At 39.2% G+C, this 22,654-nt stretch overlaps 1 protein-coding gene across 1 annotated transcript; it reads left to right on the top strand.

Annotated features, from left to right (window-relative positions):
* On the top strand, positions 1-22,545 carry EIF3J (eukaryotic translation initiation factor 3 subunit J). The gene is made up of 8 exons (XM_032856620.1): positions 1-150; positions 237-340; positions 10,492-10,546; positions 11,032-11,123; positions 17,606-17,720; positions 19,605-19,766; positions 21,053-21,126; positions 21,455-22,545. The coding sequence occupies exons 1-8, from the start codon at positions 111-113 to the stop codon at positions 21,584-21,586; spliced, it is 774 nt and encodes a 257-aa protein (XP_032712511.1). The 5' UTR covers positions 1-110; the 3' UTR covers positions 21,587-22,545.
* Positions 22,546-22,654: the final 109 nt, after the last annotated feature.

Raw genomic sequence — 22,654 nt, 5'->3', positions numbered from 1 at the left:
CGGTCCCAGCCTGCCCCGCGCCGGCCAACGAGAGCAAAGCCAGTGACTCACCTCCGCCGCGCTAACTCCTCGGTAGCTCTCCCCTCACACACGCTCACACCCGGTTCGAGATGGCGGCGGCGGCAGCGGCGGGGGACTCTGATTCTTGGGGTGAGGAGAAGTTACGGGGCCAGGGCCTGGGCCGGCGCCGGCCTCAAGCCGAAGCAGGCACTAACGCGGTTCGCTCTCTTCCGTAGACGCGGACACGTTCTCCGTGGAAGACCCGGTGCGGAAGGTGGGGGGCGGCGGCACTGCCGGCGGGGACCGCTGGGAAGGCGAGGACGAGGACGAGGACGTCAAGGTGGGTGCGGGCCGGGGCTCCGGGCAGCGCGGGAGTGGACTGGCGCTGTCGCGGGCGGGGATGCCCGCCAACGGGCGGGCGGGTGGACTCTGGGCCCAGGGGCGCCGCCCGGGCCTGCGGGCTCTGGGTCCAGACGCGAGCGTAGGGTTCCCCGGTGCCCTTCTCTCCTCTGCTCGCCGGCCATATGGGCCGGAGTCGAGCTGCGTGGCCTTTTGGACTCATTGGCGAGGGCGGTGGAGGCCCCGGCCCCAGCGTTACTTTAAGGGTCTGCACCCAGGCCTGGATCCCACCCGCCAACTGGCGACGGGAGGTGACAGCCGCGGAAGGGCCCGGTCCACGTGCAAACTTAATGGGCTGGAGGCGTTCTCCAAAAAGATCTGGGAAGTTGGGGATTGAGCCCCATGGTTTCTCCCATATGGAAAGTATTGCAACCCACCTGCCTTGTTGAGCTCAGGCCTCCCTAGGGGCAGTAACTCATTTGAAAGCCCATTTGTAGAGTTTGTTCGAGTAGTTAGATGAATGAAATACTGTGGTTTAATTTCAGTCTTTTTTTTTTTTTTTTAACACAAGACAAATAGAAGCAGTGAAGTGAAATAACTTTAGGCTTCCCACCCCCACCCTGTGGTAAAAGGATGAACGAGTACTAAAATAGTCAGCGGCCAGTGGTCAGAAACCTAGGTAGTCTACACAGTGGTCTGGAAAACAGTTGACAGAGTGAGTTACTTGTCTACATACGAAAGATGCCTAAGAAAATATTAGTTGGAGTAGACGAAGGGGCCAGTTTTTTTTCTCCCGTGCCTTGTTGATCTGAACCAGAATTACCTTTGTCGTTTTGTTTTTGAAGACTCCTGGGGACTCATCAAATGGCTTCAGATGACAGTTTTACTAGTGCGTTCATTTTTTTAAGTAGCTAACCTTTCAAGACCAAAATGTTAAGATTCTTATTAACAGAACTCTCAAAATCTTTTATATTTGTGCAGATAAAGTTTTGTATGAATTGAGAAAATGATTTTTCTTGGCTTAAATGGCTTAGTGGATGTTTTACTTTCCTAACTTCTACACTTCAGTACATATTGGGAAACCCTATTAAGTCCTTCTTGGGTTGAAAAAATTTAAGCCAGATAATCACTATGAACTTATTACTACTTTTGTTTGGATTTTACCTTTTTCTCCTGAGTCTGATGAGGTGGATGTCCAATTTATGGAACAGCTTGAGGTTCAGGAATAATGTGAGCTTTGCAGACATTGGGAATGATAAATGAGTAGTACTCTTGTGAAGATACTTAGACAGTCTATTTACATGTTGTATAAACATGGGAATGAACTGTGTTTCAGTCTCATTGCAAGATATTAGTTACCTCCTTATATTGTAGTGGATTTTATGTTTTGAGCCTTCAGTTCAAATTTGTCCTTGCACTTTTTGTATTCTTACTGGATGCAGCTATTAGGACATCTGTTCTGGAAATTAGGAATACTTTAGCAAATGAGAAGAAAAGATTAGAGAAATCAGGAAAGAAGTACTAGAAAATGAAGTCTGAATGGAGTAGTCTGAAGTGATACCGTGAAGTAGCCTGCCAGAGATTATTGGATCTCAAGGGTGTCCAGTCCTGATAAATTTAATTCTGACCACTTGGAACTAAGAGATTTACAGGTTGTAAGAGATCATAAAGGCCATCTTGTCCACTCACTCTTTCAGTGCAGATTCATTCTTTTATGCAGATATCTTACTGCTTTTACATAAACATTGAAGTTGGATCTTGGAGAAAAACTGAACTTGTCCATTTCTGAGTTGAAATGTTGGTTTATTTCTTTTGAATTTCTTCAAGATTCCCAGTTTATGGTATTCAAAGAATAGTTTGATTCCTGGGCTTCGCAATCAGTCCGACCTGGGTGTATGTTACTGCCTTGACGTTTTCTCTGTTCTTGGTCATAAACACGTTTTTTAATCTTCCCTTTTAGTGTCCTAATCTAAATTTTCATTATAGGAGATAACTTCAGGGGGTTGTTTGCTTATTTATTTATTTAGGCTAGGGTGAAGGGAGAGAGAAAATCTTAAGCAAGCTGTCCACGCCTAGTGTGGAGCCTGAGGTGGAGCTTGATCTCATGAACCCGAGATCATGACCTGAGCCGAAATCGAGTCCAACACCAGGTCAGCCACCCAGGTGCCCCTGTTTTACACTTTATTTTATTTATTTATTTTTAAAGACTGTATTTATTTATTTGACAGAGATCACAAGTAGGCAGAGGCAGGCAGAGTGGGGGTGGGAAGCAGGCTCCCTGTTGAACAGAGAGCCTGATGTGGGGCTTGATCCTGGGACCCTGGGATCATGACCTGAGCCAAAGGGAGAGGCTTTAACCCACTGAGCAGCCCAGGTGCCCCTGTTTACACTTTAAATGTTTTAATATGTCTAGTGTTAGCAGAATTACCTAGTACTTGGGAGGCACTCCATAAATGTTAATACTCTCTTCAAGATGCAGTCTTGAAAAGAAACTAATTTTTCTGGCTAAAGGAAAATATGCTGGTTAGATCTGGTATCTGGGGGTTTATTTTGTGCCACATTTTGTGATTTCCTGAGCCAACTTCTCTCCATAGTGGCTATTTACTCAGAAGTAAGTTCTCTCCACAGTACCTATTTACTCAGAATTTTACTCAGAATGGGATGACTTTGGTTATCAAGCAAGTTTTTGCTTGCTTAGAGATTGCCAATCTAGAGTTCAATTTTGTCACTTTGGATGATAGTGAATAATACCAAATTTCTGAATTATAGTGTTTTAGTACTTAATTCTTTAGTTAAGGATGTGGAAACAAGGCTTAGTTTTCATGAGATCAAATACTCATAACCTTTAAGTGTACAATGTATGAATTTTTTAAAAGTCTTCAAAGGTAAAATATGCAGAAACAGAATAAGTTCTTTAGTTTATGTCATCATCTAGTGTTTAACCTTTAATGATATAGATTTAATGTCATTTGTAATGTCCTGAGAAATGAAAAGAAAATTGAGGTCTTTTTTACAGTAATTTGCTTCAGTAGTTTACGGTCTTTCAGTAGACATTAAAACATTTTGCTGCCCTTGACTTCTCAAATAGGTGTCTGGTATTGACAGAAATGGATTTAGGTGAAACCATAGAATTGTTAATATTCATGAGGAGAGAAGCCTGTGCTTCTTCCCAGTTAAAAAGATGAGAACTAGGGGCCCCTGGCTGGCTTAGTCTGCAGAACATGTGACTCTCTAACTTAGGGTTGTAAGTTTGAGCCCCTTGTTGGTTGTAGAAATTACTTAAATCCTTTAAGAAAAAAAAAAAGGAAAAAAGAAAGATGAGAACTAGCAAACATACTCTCCTGTTAACATTTGCTTTATTTTACGTTTCTTACTGTCCTGATGTTATGCAGAGGTAGTGGGACAAATTGTTCACTTAGCATATTATCACAGCACTCCTTCCCCATTGCTGGAGTGATGTGCAGGATGTGTTGACTAAGAAGGCAGTGAGTACCTATCCTTCGCGAGCAGGGACAACACAACTTTTACTCCGTTTTACTAGTTTCCGAGCATTTCAATATAGAATAGATTAAAAGTTGAATTTATTTAAGGTGTGTAGAATTGTTTTGAGGAGACTTCTGGCTGTGTTCAGACATCTCTGGCATTTGCTCCTGTAATGCTATTATAGAATTTTTTGAGAATGGACTTAGTTGAAAACTGCCTGTCTCATCCTACCCATTCAGCCATCTTTTAGGATCCTCTCCGGCTCAATAGCTTAAATCTACCAGAGTAAGGACACTTTTTTCAAAAACTGGAAATAGCTGTTCTCTCTACTTCAGAGAAATGGGAGATTATTGGAAAATACTCGGAAGGTGGGCATTTTGCCAGGAAATGGTGTGTGTAACTATCTTGAAGTGTGTGTGTAACTTCTTATGAAAAATTCCAAGCATAAAAAGAGGTAAAGAGAAGTTTAATAAACCCATGCACAATCTTATTTTTTCTGTCTTTCCACTCACTGTTCTCCCCTAACCAGATTATTTTGAGGTAAATCTCAGTTATATCATTTCAATTCCCTGGTAGTTTTTATAAACTAGTAAGTTTTTAGTTAGATAGCATGTTTATTACTGGAAAATATTTACCTGATGTGTTTGTCATGCTGGATAACTGAAAATAAATAAGCCATTTTGTTTATTGTTCAGTAACTTGATCTTGCTTTAGCCAAGCATTTAAAGTAGAATTGATTAATGAGAGTTCCAGATATGAGACAGGTACACATTGAGGTGGAATTCAACTGAGTGCTGAGCCATAATACAGAGTAAGATGTTAAAAACTTAATGAATTGAATTAAATGAAGTAGAATTTATTGAGGCAGGTACCTTGGCTTCTAGAAGCCAGCATACTTCTGAGATTATGGAATAACATTTGGGCTTCTTTTATTTATTTTATTTTTTTGAAGATTTTTACTTATTTATTTGACAGATCACAAGTAGGCAGAGAGAGAAGGCAGGGAAGCAGGCTCCCCACTGAGCAGAGAGCCTGATGCGGGCTCCATCTCAGGACCCTGGGATCATGACCTGAGCCAAAGGCAGAGGCCTTAACCCACTGAGCCACCCAGGCGCCCCTGGGCTTCTTTTAAAAACTGAACGTTTCTGGGGCGCCTGGGTGGCTCAGTGGGTTAAAGCCTCTGCCTTCAGCTCAGGTCGTGATCCCAGGGTCCTGGGATCGAGCCCCACATCGGGCTCTCTGCTCAGCAGGGAGCCTGCTTTCTCCTCTCTCTCTGCCTGCTTCTCTGTGATTTCCATCTGTCAAATAAGTAAATAAAATCTTTAAAAAAAACAAAACTGAACGTTTCTGGAAAGCCTACCCTTGCCAGAAGCCTGTTACAGAGTTCTGGGGCCTCTTAGAGCACAACAGTACAGCTTACAGAACATCAGTGAAAGGCTCTTTTCCTGCAAACGGTTATTCTTTACGTAAACCAAACTACTTAAAGAAAAGTAAAGGAGTATGTGTTAATTAATGGATTCTTGCTGTGGGGCAAAAGAATTTTACCTTCCTTTGTAGCTACTCCTGTTTGATGATCTATAAATATATCTTGCTTAAGTTGGAAAGCATTTTCAGCCCTAAATGTGTTCTCTTACTTCATGTGACATTCTGTAGTTGTACATGATAAAAATGACAGATTAGCCAACTACTGGCTATATTATGAGGAATTTTTAAAAAGCAGGATATAAAATTTTTGTTTTGTTTTCATTTCTGGTCCTGTTCAGTTGGGAAGCAGATTTTATTTTTGTTGTTGTTTTAAAGATTGTATTTATTTATTTATTTGACAGAGAGAGAGAGAGAGACAGTGAGCGAGGGAACACAAGCTGGGGGAGTGGGAGAAGGAGAAGCAGGCTTCCCACCGAGCAGGGATCTTGATGAGGGGTGGGGTTCTATCCCAGGACTCTGGGATCATGACCTGAGCAGAAAGCAGATGCTTAACGACTGAGCCACCCAGGCGCCCCAGGTAGCAGGTTTTAAACTTGAAAAGCAGTCAACTCTTTCAGAGAAATGGCTCAAATGATGTTGGGTGTGTATTGTAGAAGAGTATAGATAAGTAGTTTATAAACCGCCTCTGTTTTAAGGAAGCTAGCCATTTCACAAGAGCAACCTGGATGATTGTTTTAAAGACAAATTGAATATTATATTTAGCAGATTTATTACCTACCAAAAATAATTGGGTAAGGAATTTATTTGGTTATTGACAGGTAGTCTCTGGAACCAAATAGCCATTTAGAGCTTACTGAAGTACAGATTTAATCGCTACTTAAATGTGTTAATTTTAGTTGTTTCCCGAAGAACGTTTTTTTGAATTTTATCTGAAGTTATTGTGAGGATTTACAAAGTCTGAGTGTTTATAGAAAATTGGGCAGATTTCGACATTCTACCTTACATGTACTTTTTGGGCACTTGGCAAATTTTATAACTAAGAAAACAAAAACTTTTAAGTTCATGGGGAAAACTGCCTGACCTGCTTTTGGGATTACTCTCTTTGGAAGGGTGACTAGTCTCTTTGTTAACATCATTATGCTCCCTTCTTTAGGGACTTGTCCCCGGTGTGGTAGAAACTTCAGGGAAGATTTGAGTACTCTGGGGTGAGGGTGACAGGCAAGGCTTGCTTTCATGGTTCTTTTATGAATGCAGAAGCAGGTGCCATAGCTGTTCCTAGGACTCTGTAGGAACCAGCTTTAGCTTCTAAAATCCATTCTGCGGTGGAATTCCAGGTAGCCTCATTATGTCTACACTGATGGGACAGTTTAACTTGAATGTCTGGAATAAGGTTTATGCTTTGATGGGGAAACCAGGAACAGGGATAAAGGTGTGGTACATAGAGTTGGTATAAATGAGATACTGAGGGATCAGTGATATGGGTGGGGGTAATGTTTTACTGGGGGAGGAAACTGAGAAATGCTCCCCTGATGGATCTGCTTCTCCATTTTTGGATGTCCTGGGATGGAGCTACTCACTTTTAGCCATACTTCTCCCCTCTTGACCCCCTACTACCAGAGGCTGCTAGACGAGTTTCTTAAAATTAGTAGAAAATCATCACAGGCAATTTGAGGTAGGTAACTGATAGAATTGTAGCTGGGCATGATACCGTATGCCATACCCTTCTCTTTGATGAGCTTTCCTGCAGTTCCAGGGGGACTTATTCCAGAACTGATTGAAAGAACACATTTTGGTGGGGGAGAGACCTAAATCTCAGATAGTTATTGTATACTTTTCAGGGTTCAGGTAAGAAGTTATGTTTCTACACTTTAAAGGAACTTTTGTCCATTTAGAAGTGGTTCCTTAATTTTTTGGAGGGTTGGTTTGTTTGTTTGTTTTGGTTCTTTCATCCTTCATTATGTTTCACTAAGATTTTGGGATAGCTGTCTCAGGGCCTTAATATTCTTATCTATAAAATAGGGATAGCACCACCTTATTTACAGAACTTTTGTTAGGGTTAACTGTTACTACATGTAAGGCCCTTTGCACAGTGCCTGATGAAAAGTAAGCACTTGATAAATACTTTATCATCATCATCATCATCACTGTTATTAGTAGAGAGAGGTGAGTATGTACCCCTTTGAAGTCAGCAAATGGTCTTCCTGTCTGAAGACCCACTCACAGACCCAGCTTTCTATATTCTGTGAAGTTTAAAACAACAAAAAAATTCCTGGTAGTTAATTTTTATTTTTAGCTCTAGGGTTACTTTTGTACTGTGGTGTATTGATAACATGCACTTAAGCAAACCGGTGAAATTACATAAACATTTGCTGTCTAATTTCTAATTGACGTATCTTAGATGTCCAAACAGTGACAAGCAGGTTTGCTTTCAGTCTGTTAACCTTGAATTGTAAGCTAAATTGCCAGGGTAAGGTGATTATGAAAATATTTTATTTTATTTTTTTTAAAGATTTTATTTATTTGTCAGAGAGAGAGAGAGAGAGAACACAAGCAGGGGGAGTGACAGGCAGAGGGAGAAGCACACTCCCCACTGACCAACTGAGCCTGATGCAGGACTCGATCCCAGGACCCTAGGATCATGACCTGAGCCAAAGGCAGACTCTTAACTGACTGATCCACCCAGGCATCCCAAAATATTTTACTTTTCTACAAATTTCTTTCTACTCTGCTTGTCGACCACATGGCAGTCTACAAGTCTTTTAGTTCTTTGGTGGATTTTTATTAAAATCAAGGCTTGGTTAGTTTAAATACCTAGACTGATTCAGATTATGACCTGTCTTGTTATAAAACAGAAGCTTGGTGTCATAGTTAGGCTCATTAGTCACCCTCTATATCCTCCAGTCCCATCAGGGCCTCTTGCTTTGCATCTGCAATCCTGTGGTTCAGCTTCAAATGGCATGTCATTTACATTTCAAATGGTAGTTGCTGAGACAATGGCCAGGCTACCTGTAGATTAAAGCCCTATCTAAATACAAGGCTGTGTCTGCCCCTAGTAAATTTAAACATTCCAAATCTGTGGAGCCTTTGGAAAATTGTTTGATAATCAGTTTATATTTAGTGGCTCTGTTAGGTGTAGAAAAGACTAGAGTATAGATCCACCTTAAAGTGCCCCACCCAAGTTAGGGAGTGAGTTCAAGAAGCTATTGATCAGCTCTTGACGGCTTTTAAATATTGGGTTTAAATATTATATGGATTTAATTCATTAATCAGGGTTGTGTTGAATGAAATACTTGAAATAATTGAACCACTGCATTTGATTTGATTTTTTTTTTAAGATTTTATTTATTTATTTGACAGAGATCACAAGTAGGCAGAGAGGCAGGCAGAGAGAGAGGAAGGGAAGCAGGCTCCCCGCTGAGCAGAGAGCCCGATGCAGGGCTCAATCCCAGGACCCTGGGATCATGACCTGAGTCAAAGGCAGAGGCTTTAACCTAGGAGCCCCAAACCACTGCATTTGAGAAAGTAAGAAATATAAAGTCCTTTTAGTTTTTTTATTTAAAGCAGCTGCAAATTACTTTAAGAGAAGTAGTTCTGGCTTGGTTATCTTGTGTTTTGTTAACAGGGAAGGTTTTTTATAGAATTAGACAAGATGATATAAAAGTTAATACGGAAAAACAAACATGCAGGAATGTCTAGGAAAATACTAAAAAGCTTGAAAATCTATAAGGGAGGGACTAGCCCTGGCCTATATAAAAACATACTATAATTAAAGTAAGGGAAGCAGTATGGTATTGGGGCATGAAGTGAAAATAGCCGGATGGGATAGAAAGCAGAAATAGACCAAGTACCTGTGAAAATTTACTACATGGCAAATCACTGGACTCGGGTGGACTTTTTTTTTTTAAGATTTTATTTATTTGACAGAGAGAGAGATCACAAGCAGGCAGAGAGGGAGGGGGAAGCAGGCTCCCTGCTGAGCAGAGAGCCTGATGTGGGGCTCAATCCCAGGACCCTAAGACCATGACCTGAGCCGAAGGCAGAGGCTTAACCCACTGAGCCATCTAGGCACCCTCAGGTGGACTTTTTAATAACCGAAGCTGTGACAGTTGGGTAACCATTTGGAAATAGAATAAGATCCATACTTCATACCACACAGAGAAAAAACTCCACATGGACCAGAGATCTTGTTGAAAAACAATGAAAGTGTATGTATTCTAGAAGAAGCTGGCTTGAAATCCACAGGCAAGAAAAGATTGATAAATTTTACTGCATAAATACTGTGGGGTGCATACACTTCATGGGGAAACACTAGAGGTATTTCTGTAAGAGAAGAAGGTAATCATCATTATCACTGCTACCATTCACAGTGTACAAGAGTTTAGTGAGTGTAATTGGAGAAATCAGTTGTGGAGGCATAAGAATTGGTAAAGAAGTAGAGCATCTGGGTGGCCCAGTCGGTTGAGTGTCAAAGTCTTGGTTACAGCTTGGCTCATGATCTCTGGGTCATGGAATCTGGGGCTTCAGGCTCCGTGCTCAGTGGGGAGTCTGCTTGAGACTCTTTCTCTCCCCCCATCCCTGCTCTCTCTCTCTAATAAATAAATGTCTTTAAAAAAAAGAACTGGTAAAGAAGTAAAGCTATTCTCATTTACACTGGGAAAACCCTAGGTAATCAATGAAAAGTGATAAATGAATTAAAAAAAAATTCAAATATAAGGTAGCAGGATATAAAATTAACATATAAAAGTCAATCATATATACAAATAATAACCAGTTAGAAGACATAACAGGAAAAAACCCATATTTACAGTAGGAATGCAGAAATTTTTAAGAATGTACCTAAAGAGAAATTCACAAATCTTCTAAGAGAGAAACTTTATTTTTTTTTAAAGATTTATTTATTTGAGACAGAAAGCATGGGCAGGGGAGAGGGAGAAGGAGGCTCCCCACTGAGCAAAGAGCCTGCTGACCCAGAGCTCGACCCTAGGATCATGACCCTTCCACGCACCCCTAAGAGAAAAACTTTAAAACAAGTAAACTTGAACAAATGGAAAGACAGACCTTTTCCTTGGCTAGGGTAGCTCAACATCATGATGTCTGTTCTCCCAACATTTAATTTATAATTTTAATGCAATACCAAAAAAATTCTAATAAGCTTGTTTCCGTGGAGTTAGAAAAGTTGATAATAATGTGCACACGGAAAAAAGTAAACATGCGAGAATTATTAATAGAGGTCCTTTTCTTTAGGATAACTGGGATGATGATGATGATGAAAAAAAAGAGGAAGCAGAAGTAAAACCAGGTGAGCCACTGGGGTTCTTTCATTTTTGGTTTTCAGTCTTGGTGAGCGTTTAGTGCTTATGTTAAGATACATGATGGAATGGTCACAAAACTGAAAATTTTGGTGTTAAGAAACCCAAACATCCTTCTGTTCTCCCTTTATTCTCTTCTCCCATTTCTTCTCTCCTTCAAATCATAATCAGATTGGATCCTGCCTGCCGCTTTCTGTTTGAGTGCTGCTGTTAGGAGAGAGTAGAGGGTGTGGCCTCATATTTTAATGATCTAAATCCTGCTGAAAGTGCTGGAGAAATAATGAAGGGAGGTGTTTGGGCCTTAAGGATCAGATCAGAGAGGAGAAAGGAAGAGTCCCAGAACTTTCCCATTCTTATTTGCCTATAAATCACGAACTGGGAGAAGTTGGTCTCTTGAAGTATAGAAGTGTTGTATGTCTGTCTCATCCATAAACTGGAAAATATTCAGGGTAACTGATTAAAACATTTCTTTCAGAAGTAAAAGTTTCAGAGAAGAAAAAAATAGCAGAGAAAATAAAAGAGAAAGAACGGCAACAGAAGAAAAGGCAAGAAGAAATTAAAAAGAGGGTAAGTACCATTCATTTCCTGCAATACAGAATTCTCACATCAGTAGTGGTACAGTGTCTTAACAGACAGCAAATATTACCTGGCAATCTGAAGGGCTTTGTAAAGACTGTTAATGGACACTGTCAGGTAAGTGAATCCCCAAACTGAATTTGTGGTTTTTGCAAAAAGCTAACCCAGAAGTTTTATGTTTTAGAATGCCTTTTAAGTTTCCACAAACATTTGGGACAGGCATGATTGTGTAGTACCACAGTCAGTGATTTTTGCCAGTGCCTGCAGTTCTTACTAGTTGTGATTAGTCTTTATTTGTGGTGTACATAATTGAGTGAAATACAGAAAGTATCCATTTCTCTGCCATGTACCATATGGTGTTTTTGTTCCTGATTATTTGGAGGACGATCAGGAATACTGTATTAATTTTTTTAATAGAAAATACATTTACATGATTAAAAAAACAATGGTAAGAAGAACTCCCAACTCTTCATTTATTTATCCTGTTTTTCTCCCTCTATCCCTTAAGTGATTTCGGTTTCTTACATCACTGAGGTATCTTTATGTATTTGGATATTCCTATATATTTTTATTCCTTGCTTTTTTAAAAAATTAACATATAATGTATTATTTGTTTCAGGGGTACAGGTCTGATTCATCAGTCTTAACACATTTCACAGTGCTCACTATAGGACATTCCCTCCCCAGTGCCCATCACCCAGCCACCCCTTTATTCCATGCTTTTCTTAAGTTTTTTAAAATTTTTATAGTTTTCACCTTACTTTATTTAATATATCATTTAATGTATTTAATCTTTTCATATCAGATTATAGAGTTTTTTATTTTTTTCTTGGCTTTTCATTCAGAAAAATTTCAAACATAGAAATAGAGAAAGTGAATAATCGTATATGTCACCTGAGTTTAACAGTTGCTGATATTTGCCATATTTGCCTCATTCATTAACTCTTTTTGTTATTAAAATGTAATCAAGGGGCATCTGGGTGGCTCAGTCGTTGGGTGTCTGCCTTCAGCTTGGGTCATGATCCCAGGGTCCTGGGATCGAGCCCCGCATCGGGCTCCCTCCTTGGTAGGAAGCCTGTTTCTCCCTCTTCCACTCCCCCTGCTTGTGTTCCCTCCCTTGCTGTGTCTCTCTCTGTCAAATAAATAAAATCTCTTTTAAAAAATGTAATCAAGGGACGCCTGGGTGGCTCAGTTGGTTGGACGACTGCCTTCGGCTCAGGTCATGATCCTGGAGTCCCGGGATCGAGTCCCACATCGGGCTCCCAGCTCCACGGGGAGTCTGCTTCTCTCTCTGACCTTCTCCTCGCTCATGTGCTCTCTCTCAAATAAATAAATAAAATCTTTAAAAAAAATATATAATCAAGTACGTAACAGACATTTTGCATTTTATCTTGAAATACTTTAGTATGCATCTCTGAAAGAGCAAAGCTATTTCTCACATGATTACATACCTAATAAAGTGAACTGTAATTTTTTAACATCTTCTAGTATTCAGTTTGTATGCATTTTTCTGATTGTCCCCAAATGTCTTTTATGTATGGTTTGTTCAGACAAGGACCTTGCATTACATGAGTTAACACATCCTAAGTCTCTGGAATGTCTCTCTCTCTTTAAAATGACATTGCCGTATTGAAGAGAGGAGCCCAGTTGTCTTATAAAACATCCCATCTTCTTGATTTGTCTGATTGCTTATAGTCTAATTATAGTCAGTTTCCTGTAACTTGGCAGATAAGTCTAAAAGTTGAATTGGATTCAGATTAAACATTTTTAGTTGGAATCCTTGAGAGGTCATGCTGTGTGCTTCATATTGCATCACATCACACCAGGAGTCACATAATGTCTGTCCTATTATTAGCGATGCTAAAATTGATCACTCGGTTAAGGTGGTAACATCCTTCTATTATAAACTTAGATATCCTTGCAAGTAATACAGTTTGACGTTAGCCTCTCACCCATTTGTTTAGTATTAGTGATGATTGTTGCCTAGTGTTATTAGGGATTGCAGAATGGTGATTTTTCTTATCCTTTGATTTCTCTTCCATTTATTACTGGCTGGCTCCCCCCCCCCCCCGCCCGCCCCAAGAAGGAAAAAAGTAAGAAACTGTGTTGTTTGGTTACTTTGGATATGGTTTTTGCTGGAAGAGTAAAAGCTTAATTGTTTTAATTACCAATTTTTCAGACTCAGGAGATTGTGTAAAAATACTTCAGATGGTGAAAAATGAGGGATTTTTGTGGGTTTCTTCTTTTTCTTCTTCTTCTTTTTTTTTTTTTTTAAGATTTTATTTATTTATTTGAGAGGGAGAGAGGGAGAGAGAATGAGAGGAGAGGTAAGTGGCAGAAGAAGCATATTCCTTGCTGAGCAGGAAGCCCGATGTGGGACTTGATCCCGGGACTCTAGGATCATGACCTGAGCCGAAGGTGTTCGTTTAACCAACTGAGCCACTCAGGTGCCCTGTCAGTTTCTTTTTGAGTAAATTTGTGGATCTATAGGTTTTTATAAATTCATTGTTTTACTCAGATATAGTAATTAGTTTTTTGATGCCCAAATTGTCACAAGCTTTATCCAGTAGGAAACCCTTTAAGTTGTTGAAACTTCATCTTTTTGACAGAATCTTTGAAAAATTCCTTGCTTTCTGACAGTAAGAAGTGTTGGGCTCACCTGGTAAACTCTCTTCTTTAGGCGTGGAATCAGCTACTACTTTTATGGTTCTTTTTAGTTGGAAATGATATTAAGTGGCCAAATCTAGTTGCTAGTAGGACTCACTGAGGTGGCTTTCTAGACCCTTTTTTATGGGTGAAGCTAGGAAATTCATAAATGTACATGAGAGTGTGTGTTTATATGTGTTGTGTCTATAAGCATTAGTTCATATTGATGTTTTCTCTTATTCTGAAAATACTGGTTTCTGATACTGTTAACATAATTTTTATTAGCTTTTCTACAATACCAGTAATACTAACAATGTAAAGCTACTGAATCAAGTTTAGGATTTCCTTGCAGTTCTTTTTGGGCTTAGAATATTTCCTACTAAGGATGTAGAATTAGGTCCTGGGTTCTAAAGTCATTAGTATTATTTTCCCTGTATATTTTGATATACATTTTAGAGTCATTTTGTTTCCATTTTTAAGGTTTTCTTTTCTTTTTAATTTAACTTTATCCTTTAAACATGAAATGTGTTCAGAAGTCAAAACTATACCGAAATGATACACTCAGAAAAGTCTCAGACATCCATTCTTACTCTATCCTCTTTATCCTGTTCCCTGACACTTCCTATAAGAAACCATTTTTATTAGTTTTTGGTTTATTTATCCTTTTTTTTTTTTTGTAGCTGTATGGTATTCCATTGCCTCAATGCACCATATTTTATTTGACCAGTCTTCGAATGATGGGACAGCTAGATTTTTTTCCTCCTAGTCCTTTACTTGATTAACAGTACTTCCATGAATAACCATATGTGTTTGTCATTTCTGATGGGTGTAGTCACATTTGCAGGATAAATTCCCAAATGAGAGATTGCTGGGTCAAAGGGCAAATCATACTTGTGGTCTTGATAAATGTTCCCAGATTGCCCTGTGTATGGCATTGTACCAGTTTGCATTTGCCATTGACAATGTATGAGAGTGCCTGCATCCCCCAGTTAGGAACATTTTAGGTACTTTTTAATAATTTGTATTTGTGTATCTAAATATATCCACAGGTGTGTTTCTATGATCAGAACAAGTAATAGAATCTTATAACTCAGTCTAAGACACCATCTTGATTAGGTCTTTCTTGGTCATTGAAATTAAGATTTATACCTTTTTTGAAAATATTTTATTTATTTATTTGTCAGAGAGAGAGAGAGAGCAAACATAGGCAGAGGCAGAGAGTGAAGCAGGCTTCCCTGCTGAGCAAGGAGCCCAATGCAGGACTCAAGCCCAGGACTCTGGGGTCATGACCTGAGCCGTAGGCAGTGACTTAACCGACAGAGCCACCCAGGCATCCCTGTACTACTTTTTTGTATCTTGGTATTAGTCTCCAACATAAAGGAACCTTAGATAGTTTGTCTTAGGTCAAGTATTGAGTTAAGATATGTTCAGTTTTGATGCAGGAAATACTTAACGATGTTTAGATCTACGAAGATGGTTAAGTCACGATATTTCCCTGAGAAATAGTCTGAGATTTCTTTAACTTGGCATAATGACATTTCTTATTTCATCTTCTTCATGAGAAACAAAATCCTGTGTATTATAGAAGTGGACTTCTGAATCAGAATCTTGTAAACTGCATGGACATGGATGACCACAAATGGCACAAGCTCCCTCTGCTTTGTTCCCACTTCAGTAAATACTGTCACAGATTTTCCCTCATAGTAAAATGCATTTGTTGTAGGCAACATCATAGCATAAAGAAATGATATTCACCAAACCATTAACTAGCATCTCAGAGGACTAGGACTGGGAAATAAGCAGTAAGTTGTATTGTATGTGTTTAAATTTGTTAATAAATGATAATATGTTACTTTTTTTTTTTTAAAGATTTTATTTATTTACTTGACAGAGAGAGATCACAAGTAGAGAGAGAGAGAGGGAAGCAGGCTCCCTTCTGAGCAGAGAGCCCGATGTGGGACTCGATCCCAGAACCCTGGGATCATGACCTGAGTCGAAGGCAGCGGCTTAACCCACTGAGCCACCCAGGCGCCCCTACTTTTTTTTTTTAAAGATTTTATTCATTTATGTGAGAGAAAGCACACAAGCGGAGGGGCGGGGGGAGAAGCAGAGGGAGAGGGAGAAAGACTCCCCACTGAGTGGGGAGCCCGACAGGGAACTCATCCCACCTGAGATGAAGGCAGACACTTAACCAGCTGAGCCACCCAGGAGCCAGATAATGTTACTTTTATAATAGTAACAATAGGAAAAGATAAATTCTTTTTATGATTCATTGAAAAAAGAACATTTTTTATGTCTGTGTGGTACAGTTGACCTTTGAACAATATGAGGGTTAAGGGTGTTGACTCCCTGCACAGTTGAAAATCCACATACAACTTTTGACTCCCCCAAAACTTAACTACTAATAGCTTACTGTTGACGTAAATAGCACATAATTTTGTGGTTGTATGTATTATATACTGTATTCTTACAATAAAGTAAACTAGAGGGGGGGAAAACGTTACTACATCATAAAGAGGGGGCATCTGGGTGGTGTAAGTTGGTTAAGTGTCTGACTGGACTCTTGGTTTCAGCTCAGGTCATGATCTCAGGGTCATGAGATCCAGCCCCGTGTCGGGCTCCATACTGAGCACTGAGTGTACTTCAGATTCTCTCTCCTTATGCCCCTCCTGCTTGTTCTCTCAAATAAATAAATCTTTTAAAAAAATCATAAAGAGAAAATGCATTTAATATGCTATACTTATAAAAAAAAATTGTGACTAAGTGGACCCATGCAGTTCAAGCCTGTGTTATTCAAGGGGTCATCTGTATTGTCATATGGATGTGCTATACTTTAACTTTTCTGTTGTTGAAACATCTGGGTTGTCTCTAGATGTATTTGAAATTATAGGTAATGCTCCATTGGACCGCCTTGTGGCTAAATGTTTGTGTGCATCTTTGGTTTCTTAAGATAAATAACTAGAAGTGGAATTATTTGATTCCATATAAATCATATAAAAGTATTTTAAGACTTCATACATATTTCCAAGTTGCCCTAGAAAGGTTGTTTCAAAATGTGGTCTTTAGCAGAAGAATATGAAAGTGCAATCTTTCCCTTTTCTATAGTCTCAATTCCATATTTTTTCAAAAGGCTATTTTGGAAATAAACCCATTCTCTCACATTACCAGCTGTGTTAACCTTCTGTTACTATGGACAGGTTGCTTAACCTCTCTGCGCCTAGTATTTTATTTCATGTAAAATCAGGGTAAGAATATCTAAAGTATTGGGGTGCCTGGGTGGCACAGTTGCTTAAGCATCTGACTCTTGGTTTCAGCTCAGGTCGTGATCTCAGAGTCGTGGGATTGAGCCCCATGTCAGGCTCTCACTCATCATGGAGTCTGCTTGAGATTCTCTCTCCCTTTGCGCCTCGTGCTTGCTTGTTCTTTCTCAAATAAAAAATCTTTTTTTAAAAAAAGATTTTATTTATTTATTTGATAGAGATCACAAGTAGGCAGAGAGGCAGGCAGAGAGAGAAGAGGGGAAGCAGGCTCCCTGCTGAGCAGAGAGCCCGATGTGGGGCTCGATCCCAGGACCTTGGGATCATCACCTGAGCTGAAGGCAGAGGCTTTAACCCACTGAGCCACCCAGGCACCCCTCAAATAAATAAATCTTAAAAAGAAATATCTAAAGTGTCTATAAGGATTCCTGAAATACAATAAACACTTTATAAGTGTTTGCTATTATTTATATGTGTATATTATTTATAAAAAAAATTCACACAATACAAAAGTGTACTGGTCCTTCATAATGCCGCTGTTTTAAAACTTCCTTTCTGTCTTAATTTTAGTTAGAAGAACCTGAAGAACCTAAAGTGCTAACACCAGAAGAACAATTAGCAGATAAACTGCGACTAAAGAAATTACAGGAAGAATCAGACCTTGAATTAGCAAAAGAAACTTTTGGTAAGTGCTGGTGATTGCAGTGAAGTATTGAAGTTCCAGGTGAATAATGTGGAAATGTTACCAAATACTAAAATTTAGAAAGTATATACTTTTTTGAAATAATAATATTGGCTTAGATATTAGAAAGTAGTTTTTAATGTTTATATTTGAGATTTCATTGCTTCAGGTCGAGTGAGATACATGTTCAGATTTTTGAAAAATTGTTTTGAGTATCAAGTAAAAGATTATTAAGTCATTGGACCCAAATAGAGTATACTACTGCTTTAAATATATTTATCAGCTGGATGAAAGTTGGATGAAATGTGAGGCTTGTAGCTTTGAGGTTTAAATTTCGAACTGACTATAGGGCTGTGCCTTTGCTCAGGGTCATTTCTTTCTGTGACCCTTCTTGGCCCTCACCATGCCCTGTCTTTGGAGGGCTTCCATTTCTTTGTGCCACCCTTGCAGCTGTGGTTGGTACATGAGATAAAAGATACTTTAGGGTCTTGTGCCCAGTTGAGTTCAGAGTGCTAGGGGTAAAGGGTAAAGTAAGAAACATGGCCTAAGAAACATGGCCAAAGAAACAGATAAAAGCTCTCACTTTGTTTAAGCTCATTGTTGTCGTTACCTATTGAGTACTTTTCAGAGTAGAAGATCATGTTGAAACATTAAATAACTTTGAAATTGAAACCTAGAGCTAAGAAGGATATAGTTATCTTGATTTTTACCCCCTCCGTCTTTTTTAAAATGGATCAAGCAGGCTATAATGATCCTTCTCCTTTCTGCGGGAGGTGTGATTTTTCTCTCCATGAGTTGCCAGCAATCTCAGAGGAGCGGCTGTGATGTTCCTGTACTCTGGTGTGTGCTCAGCATGTCTTAGCTGCACTCATCTCATTACAGAGGGCGTTGCAGCTATTATCCAGTGTCTTCATAGGATGGTAATAAGCCACCCATATGTTTATTAAAGAGAAGAGTTTACCTGGTACCCATAAATTCTAATATGGGACCACAATTATAGATTAAAAGGCAAAAATATGCATTCATACAGGCATCATTTGGTTAATAGGGTTTTAATGTTGTGTTTCTCATGCTGAAATACTGAATCAGTGATATTGTTAACAACTAATTCGCTTTACTGTTGAGGAGGATATAGAATGTACTGTCTCTTAGCCTAGAATCCTTTTAGGCCAGATTTATTTTTCCTTTGGGATTTAACACATGGTTTACCCCTGCTTTGCCTCTGGAGTCAGTTAGCTGGATACTTTCACGGGAACCATCTTTAATTTATTTGCATTTTCCTTCTCTCTGCACTTTCCTGTGGGCTCTTCTTAGACCTATGCTTTAAGAGCATCCCTTTTGTGCCAAGGACTCCTTTGGTGGTCTGCTAAAGACTATGGGTCTGTTCTTAATATGTTTTTAAATGCATAAAATAAAATACATAGGGCTTTACTTAGTGAGGAAGCCTACTGAAATAGGTATCAAAATATTAAAATAACTTGAGATACAGTAAGAATGTGCTTATTAATGCATTAACTAAGAGCCAGTGTCAGATCTAGTAAGTAATATAATTTGAAAACATTATTTCAGGATAACTACACCTGTAATGTGATATGAAAATACCTGATCTTTTATTGGTAACAGGTTTTGCTAATATCACTGTGAATCGTTGCCTATAATCAAAATGAAAGGAAATGCTAAATTAGAGGTTAGTGAAAATAAAGCTATAAATTTTTTTCTGATCCAAATTCACATACCTCCTGATTGCTGTCCAAGGACTCCAGTGGACCTATGTTAAGAACCTGTGCTTTAGCATGAAGTAACCGGGTAGTTCAGCTATCTAGTTGGTTTATAAATGTGAAAAAAAAACCCTTTCTGATATTTTTAGTGCTTCCTCTTCTCCTGCAGGTGTTAATAATACTGTTTATGGAATAGATGCAATGAACCCATCTTCAAGAGATGACTTCACAGAGTTTGGAAAGTTACTAAAAGATAAAATTACACAATATGAAAAGTCACTATATTATGCCAGTTTTTTGGAAGCCTTAGTTCGAGATGTGTGTATTTCATGTAAGTAATTCTAATCTCTATCTTTGTGGGTAGATTTTAGGAAGGGCACATCATACTCAGGAGGATGGAGGTTGACTATTTTTACGCATTCTATAATAAACGTAGGATTGATTTTTAGAAGTTACCTTGGGAATGTTCTGCAAAAAGCATGAGTGGTTTTGTTTTTTGAGGCGGCCCTCTTCATGTTTTTAAAATGGCTTCCCAAAAGGGACATCTGAGCTTTGCTGACCCAGCAGCTAACAAAATACTAGCTTCTTCTTTTATCTAATTATATCTTAAAGGGACTCGGAAGTATCTTTTGGGGAAAATGATCCCTGAGTGTATGGAATTTTAGACCTGAGGGAAACCACAGCAAATGTCTTTTCCTTTTACAAACAAGGAAGCCTGTGACTTGGTTTAAGTTGCTCAGCAGAGCTGGTCCCTATTCTTTGGGTCCATTGGTGTGGTGCCATGCCCTCAGAGTCCTACATTTCAGAGGCAGGGTGTGTGGGAGTTAAAAACCAGGGGTGGAGTGACACTAGTGTGGAAGGGACTGTTTTTGCTGGTATTTGCTGTGGTTAAGATTGAGAAAAAGGAATTCTACACAGTGAACTTTAAACTGGGTTTTCCTTGAGAAATCTTTACCACACTGGAGGTTCTGAACTTGATCAGTGATATACCCATGGCTGGTATTTTATTTGCATGTACTTTTTTCCCTCCTATTTTTGAAGGTGCTCTCAAATGAAAACTGAAACACTTTTTTGGTAGCTGAAAACTGGTATCTGTTTCCAGCTTGATATTTCTCTAAGGATGGAAGGATGTGTTGTCCTGTAAACAGGCTTGTCTCCAGTGGGACACAGAGATCTCTGAGGCGCCTACTATTTTCATTCTAGTTCCTCTGGTTGAAAATGGAGACCCCAAGGGGTGGAAAGTTGTCATAAGACTCGTTCCACCTTCATTTAGCCACTCCTTACTGCGCATTTGAGGACTTGTTGTGGAAAGGAATAGTAATCTTCTATATGGTCCCCCCACCCCCAATTCATGTGCGTAGATTGAGTAAGGAAGTATGGTAGGGAGCACTGTGAGCTCTGAAGACATTTTTCCTTTCTCTTTGAATGATGGTGTCTTGGTTATTACAGGTTATTATAAAGAAATTTAAGTAGTTCTGATTTGTGGACCTAACCATAGACTGAATGATTCTTTACCGTCTTACGTTTAACAGGACAAATTCATAGGCTTTCCAAAGCTACTGAAATTAATCATGGCCAAATTAGATGTGGTATTGCTTTTTTTTTTTTTTCCCTTAGTGGAAATTGATGACTTGAAAAAGATTACCAATTCACTGACTGTGCTTTGCAGTGAAAAACAAAAGCAAGAAAAGGTAAGAACAAGCATGCGGAGGAAATGCATATTCCAGGAGGACGGGGATATAGGCATAATATTCTGAACAAGTGTAGTAGGAGCCTGAACTAAAGCTTTATGTTGGAACAGAGCAGGAGTGCGTGCCATTACCATCCTCTTGTTTATAGACACATTCATGGTTTTCTTTTGGGAATTAATAGAAATTGCCCAGGGTTAGGGTCTGGGATCTCCCTTTGAGAACTAAAGCTTTTTGGTACCAGAGGCTTCTTTTGGTATCTGAGGGTCTCTGTACCAGAAAAGATACTCCCAGTAGGTAGGCTCATAAATTCACTCTCTTTTGTCTTTAGCAAAGCAAAGCCAAAAAGAAGAAGAAAGGTGTGGTCCCTGGAGGGGGATTAAAGGCTACCATGAAAGACGATCTGGCAGATTACGGTGGCTATGATGGAGGATATGTACAAGACTATGAAGACTTCATGTGACATTTTCTCTTCTCCTGGTGTCTTCTTTCTGTTGCCCACAATCCCTTCAACATGTAGCACAACTTCCTTTCCTTTCAGTTCTGCCAAATGCTACAATCAGAAGTGCAGTATCTTTTGTGCTGGTTATTTAACCCCTTGACACTTAGGTGCTAATGTGCGAATGAGGGAACTTGGATCTTGCTGCCAAGGGGTTAAAATTGGGAACCTCAGTCGCTACTAAATCATAGTTTAAAAAAGAAAAAAACAAAACACAAAAACCTAATAATGTTGTCATTGTTGCTCTGATTCCATAGCAGCAGTCACTGAATTGGAAACAAAGGTTGCAACATGACAAAAATTGTGTAGTATTTACCAGCACCATTCAGTAATACAGCCTTAACCATACCTCCTTGAACTACTTCATAACTTGTCAAGAAAAGCAGTTTGCGGCAAGGGCATGTGGTGTGCACCTAGTATTAAAATTGCTTTGTCTTAAAATTGAGCGTGAGGATATTAAAAAAAATACATTGTGAAGAAGACTGCTTATCTCAGAGTGAAGATACAACAGCTGAAAAGCACTAGCTTGATATTTAAAAATTAAATGACCAAACCCTCCAACTTTGAAGCTGAAGAAGGTAAACCTCTCCATTATTGCACTGCATTACAACTTGTGGAATCTCTTGAATGCATAGACTGTCTAGTTCCTATTTATCAGACTGTTCTACGGATGGAGTGCTTCAGATGGGGGAGGGAAGCTCTTTACCTGTTTTATTTCCCTGATTTAAGTGACAATTCTCCTTTGTTCTCTTAGGCTGCAGTGGAATAACTTTAACAGGGTTTTGGCATTTCCTTTCCTTTATAAAACATGCTCAGCAAACTGCACCAGTTGACTACAGTTTGGTAAATTGTTATGTTAACAATTATGACATCTGCAATGTTTTATAAAAGCAACTAATTTAATAAAATCACTACTGTGAGGACTTAAATTTTGTGTTAACTCCCAAGAGATAGTTTTCGAGGGTACAGAACCCAGCTCTTGGGACTAGAGTTCTCTGTATACGTTAGTAAATGCCTAATGAGCAGTTACGG

This window comes from Lontra canadensis, unplaced genomic scaffold (assembly GCF_010015895.1).
Source record: "Lontra canadensis isolate GAN:19392208 unplaced genomic scaffold, GSC_riverotter_1.0 scaffold12, whole genome shotgun sequence".
Lineage (NCBI taxonomy): Eukaryota > Metazoa > Chordata > Mammalia > Carnivora > Mustelidae > Lontra > Lontra canadensis.
This window is presented reverse-complemented; position numbering and strand designations above follow the sequence as displayed.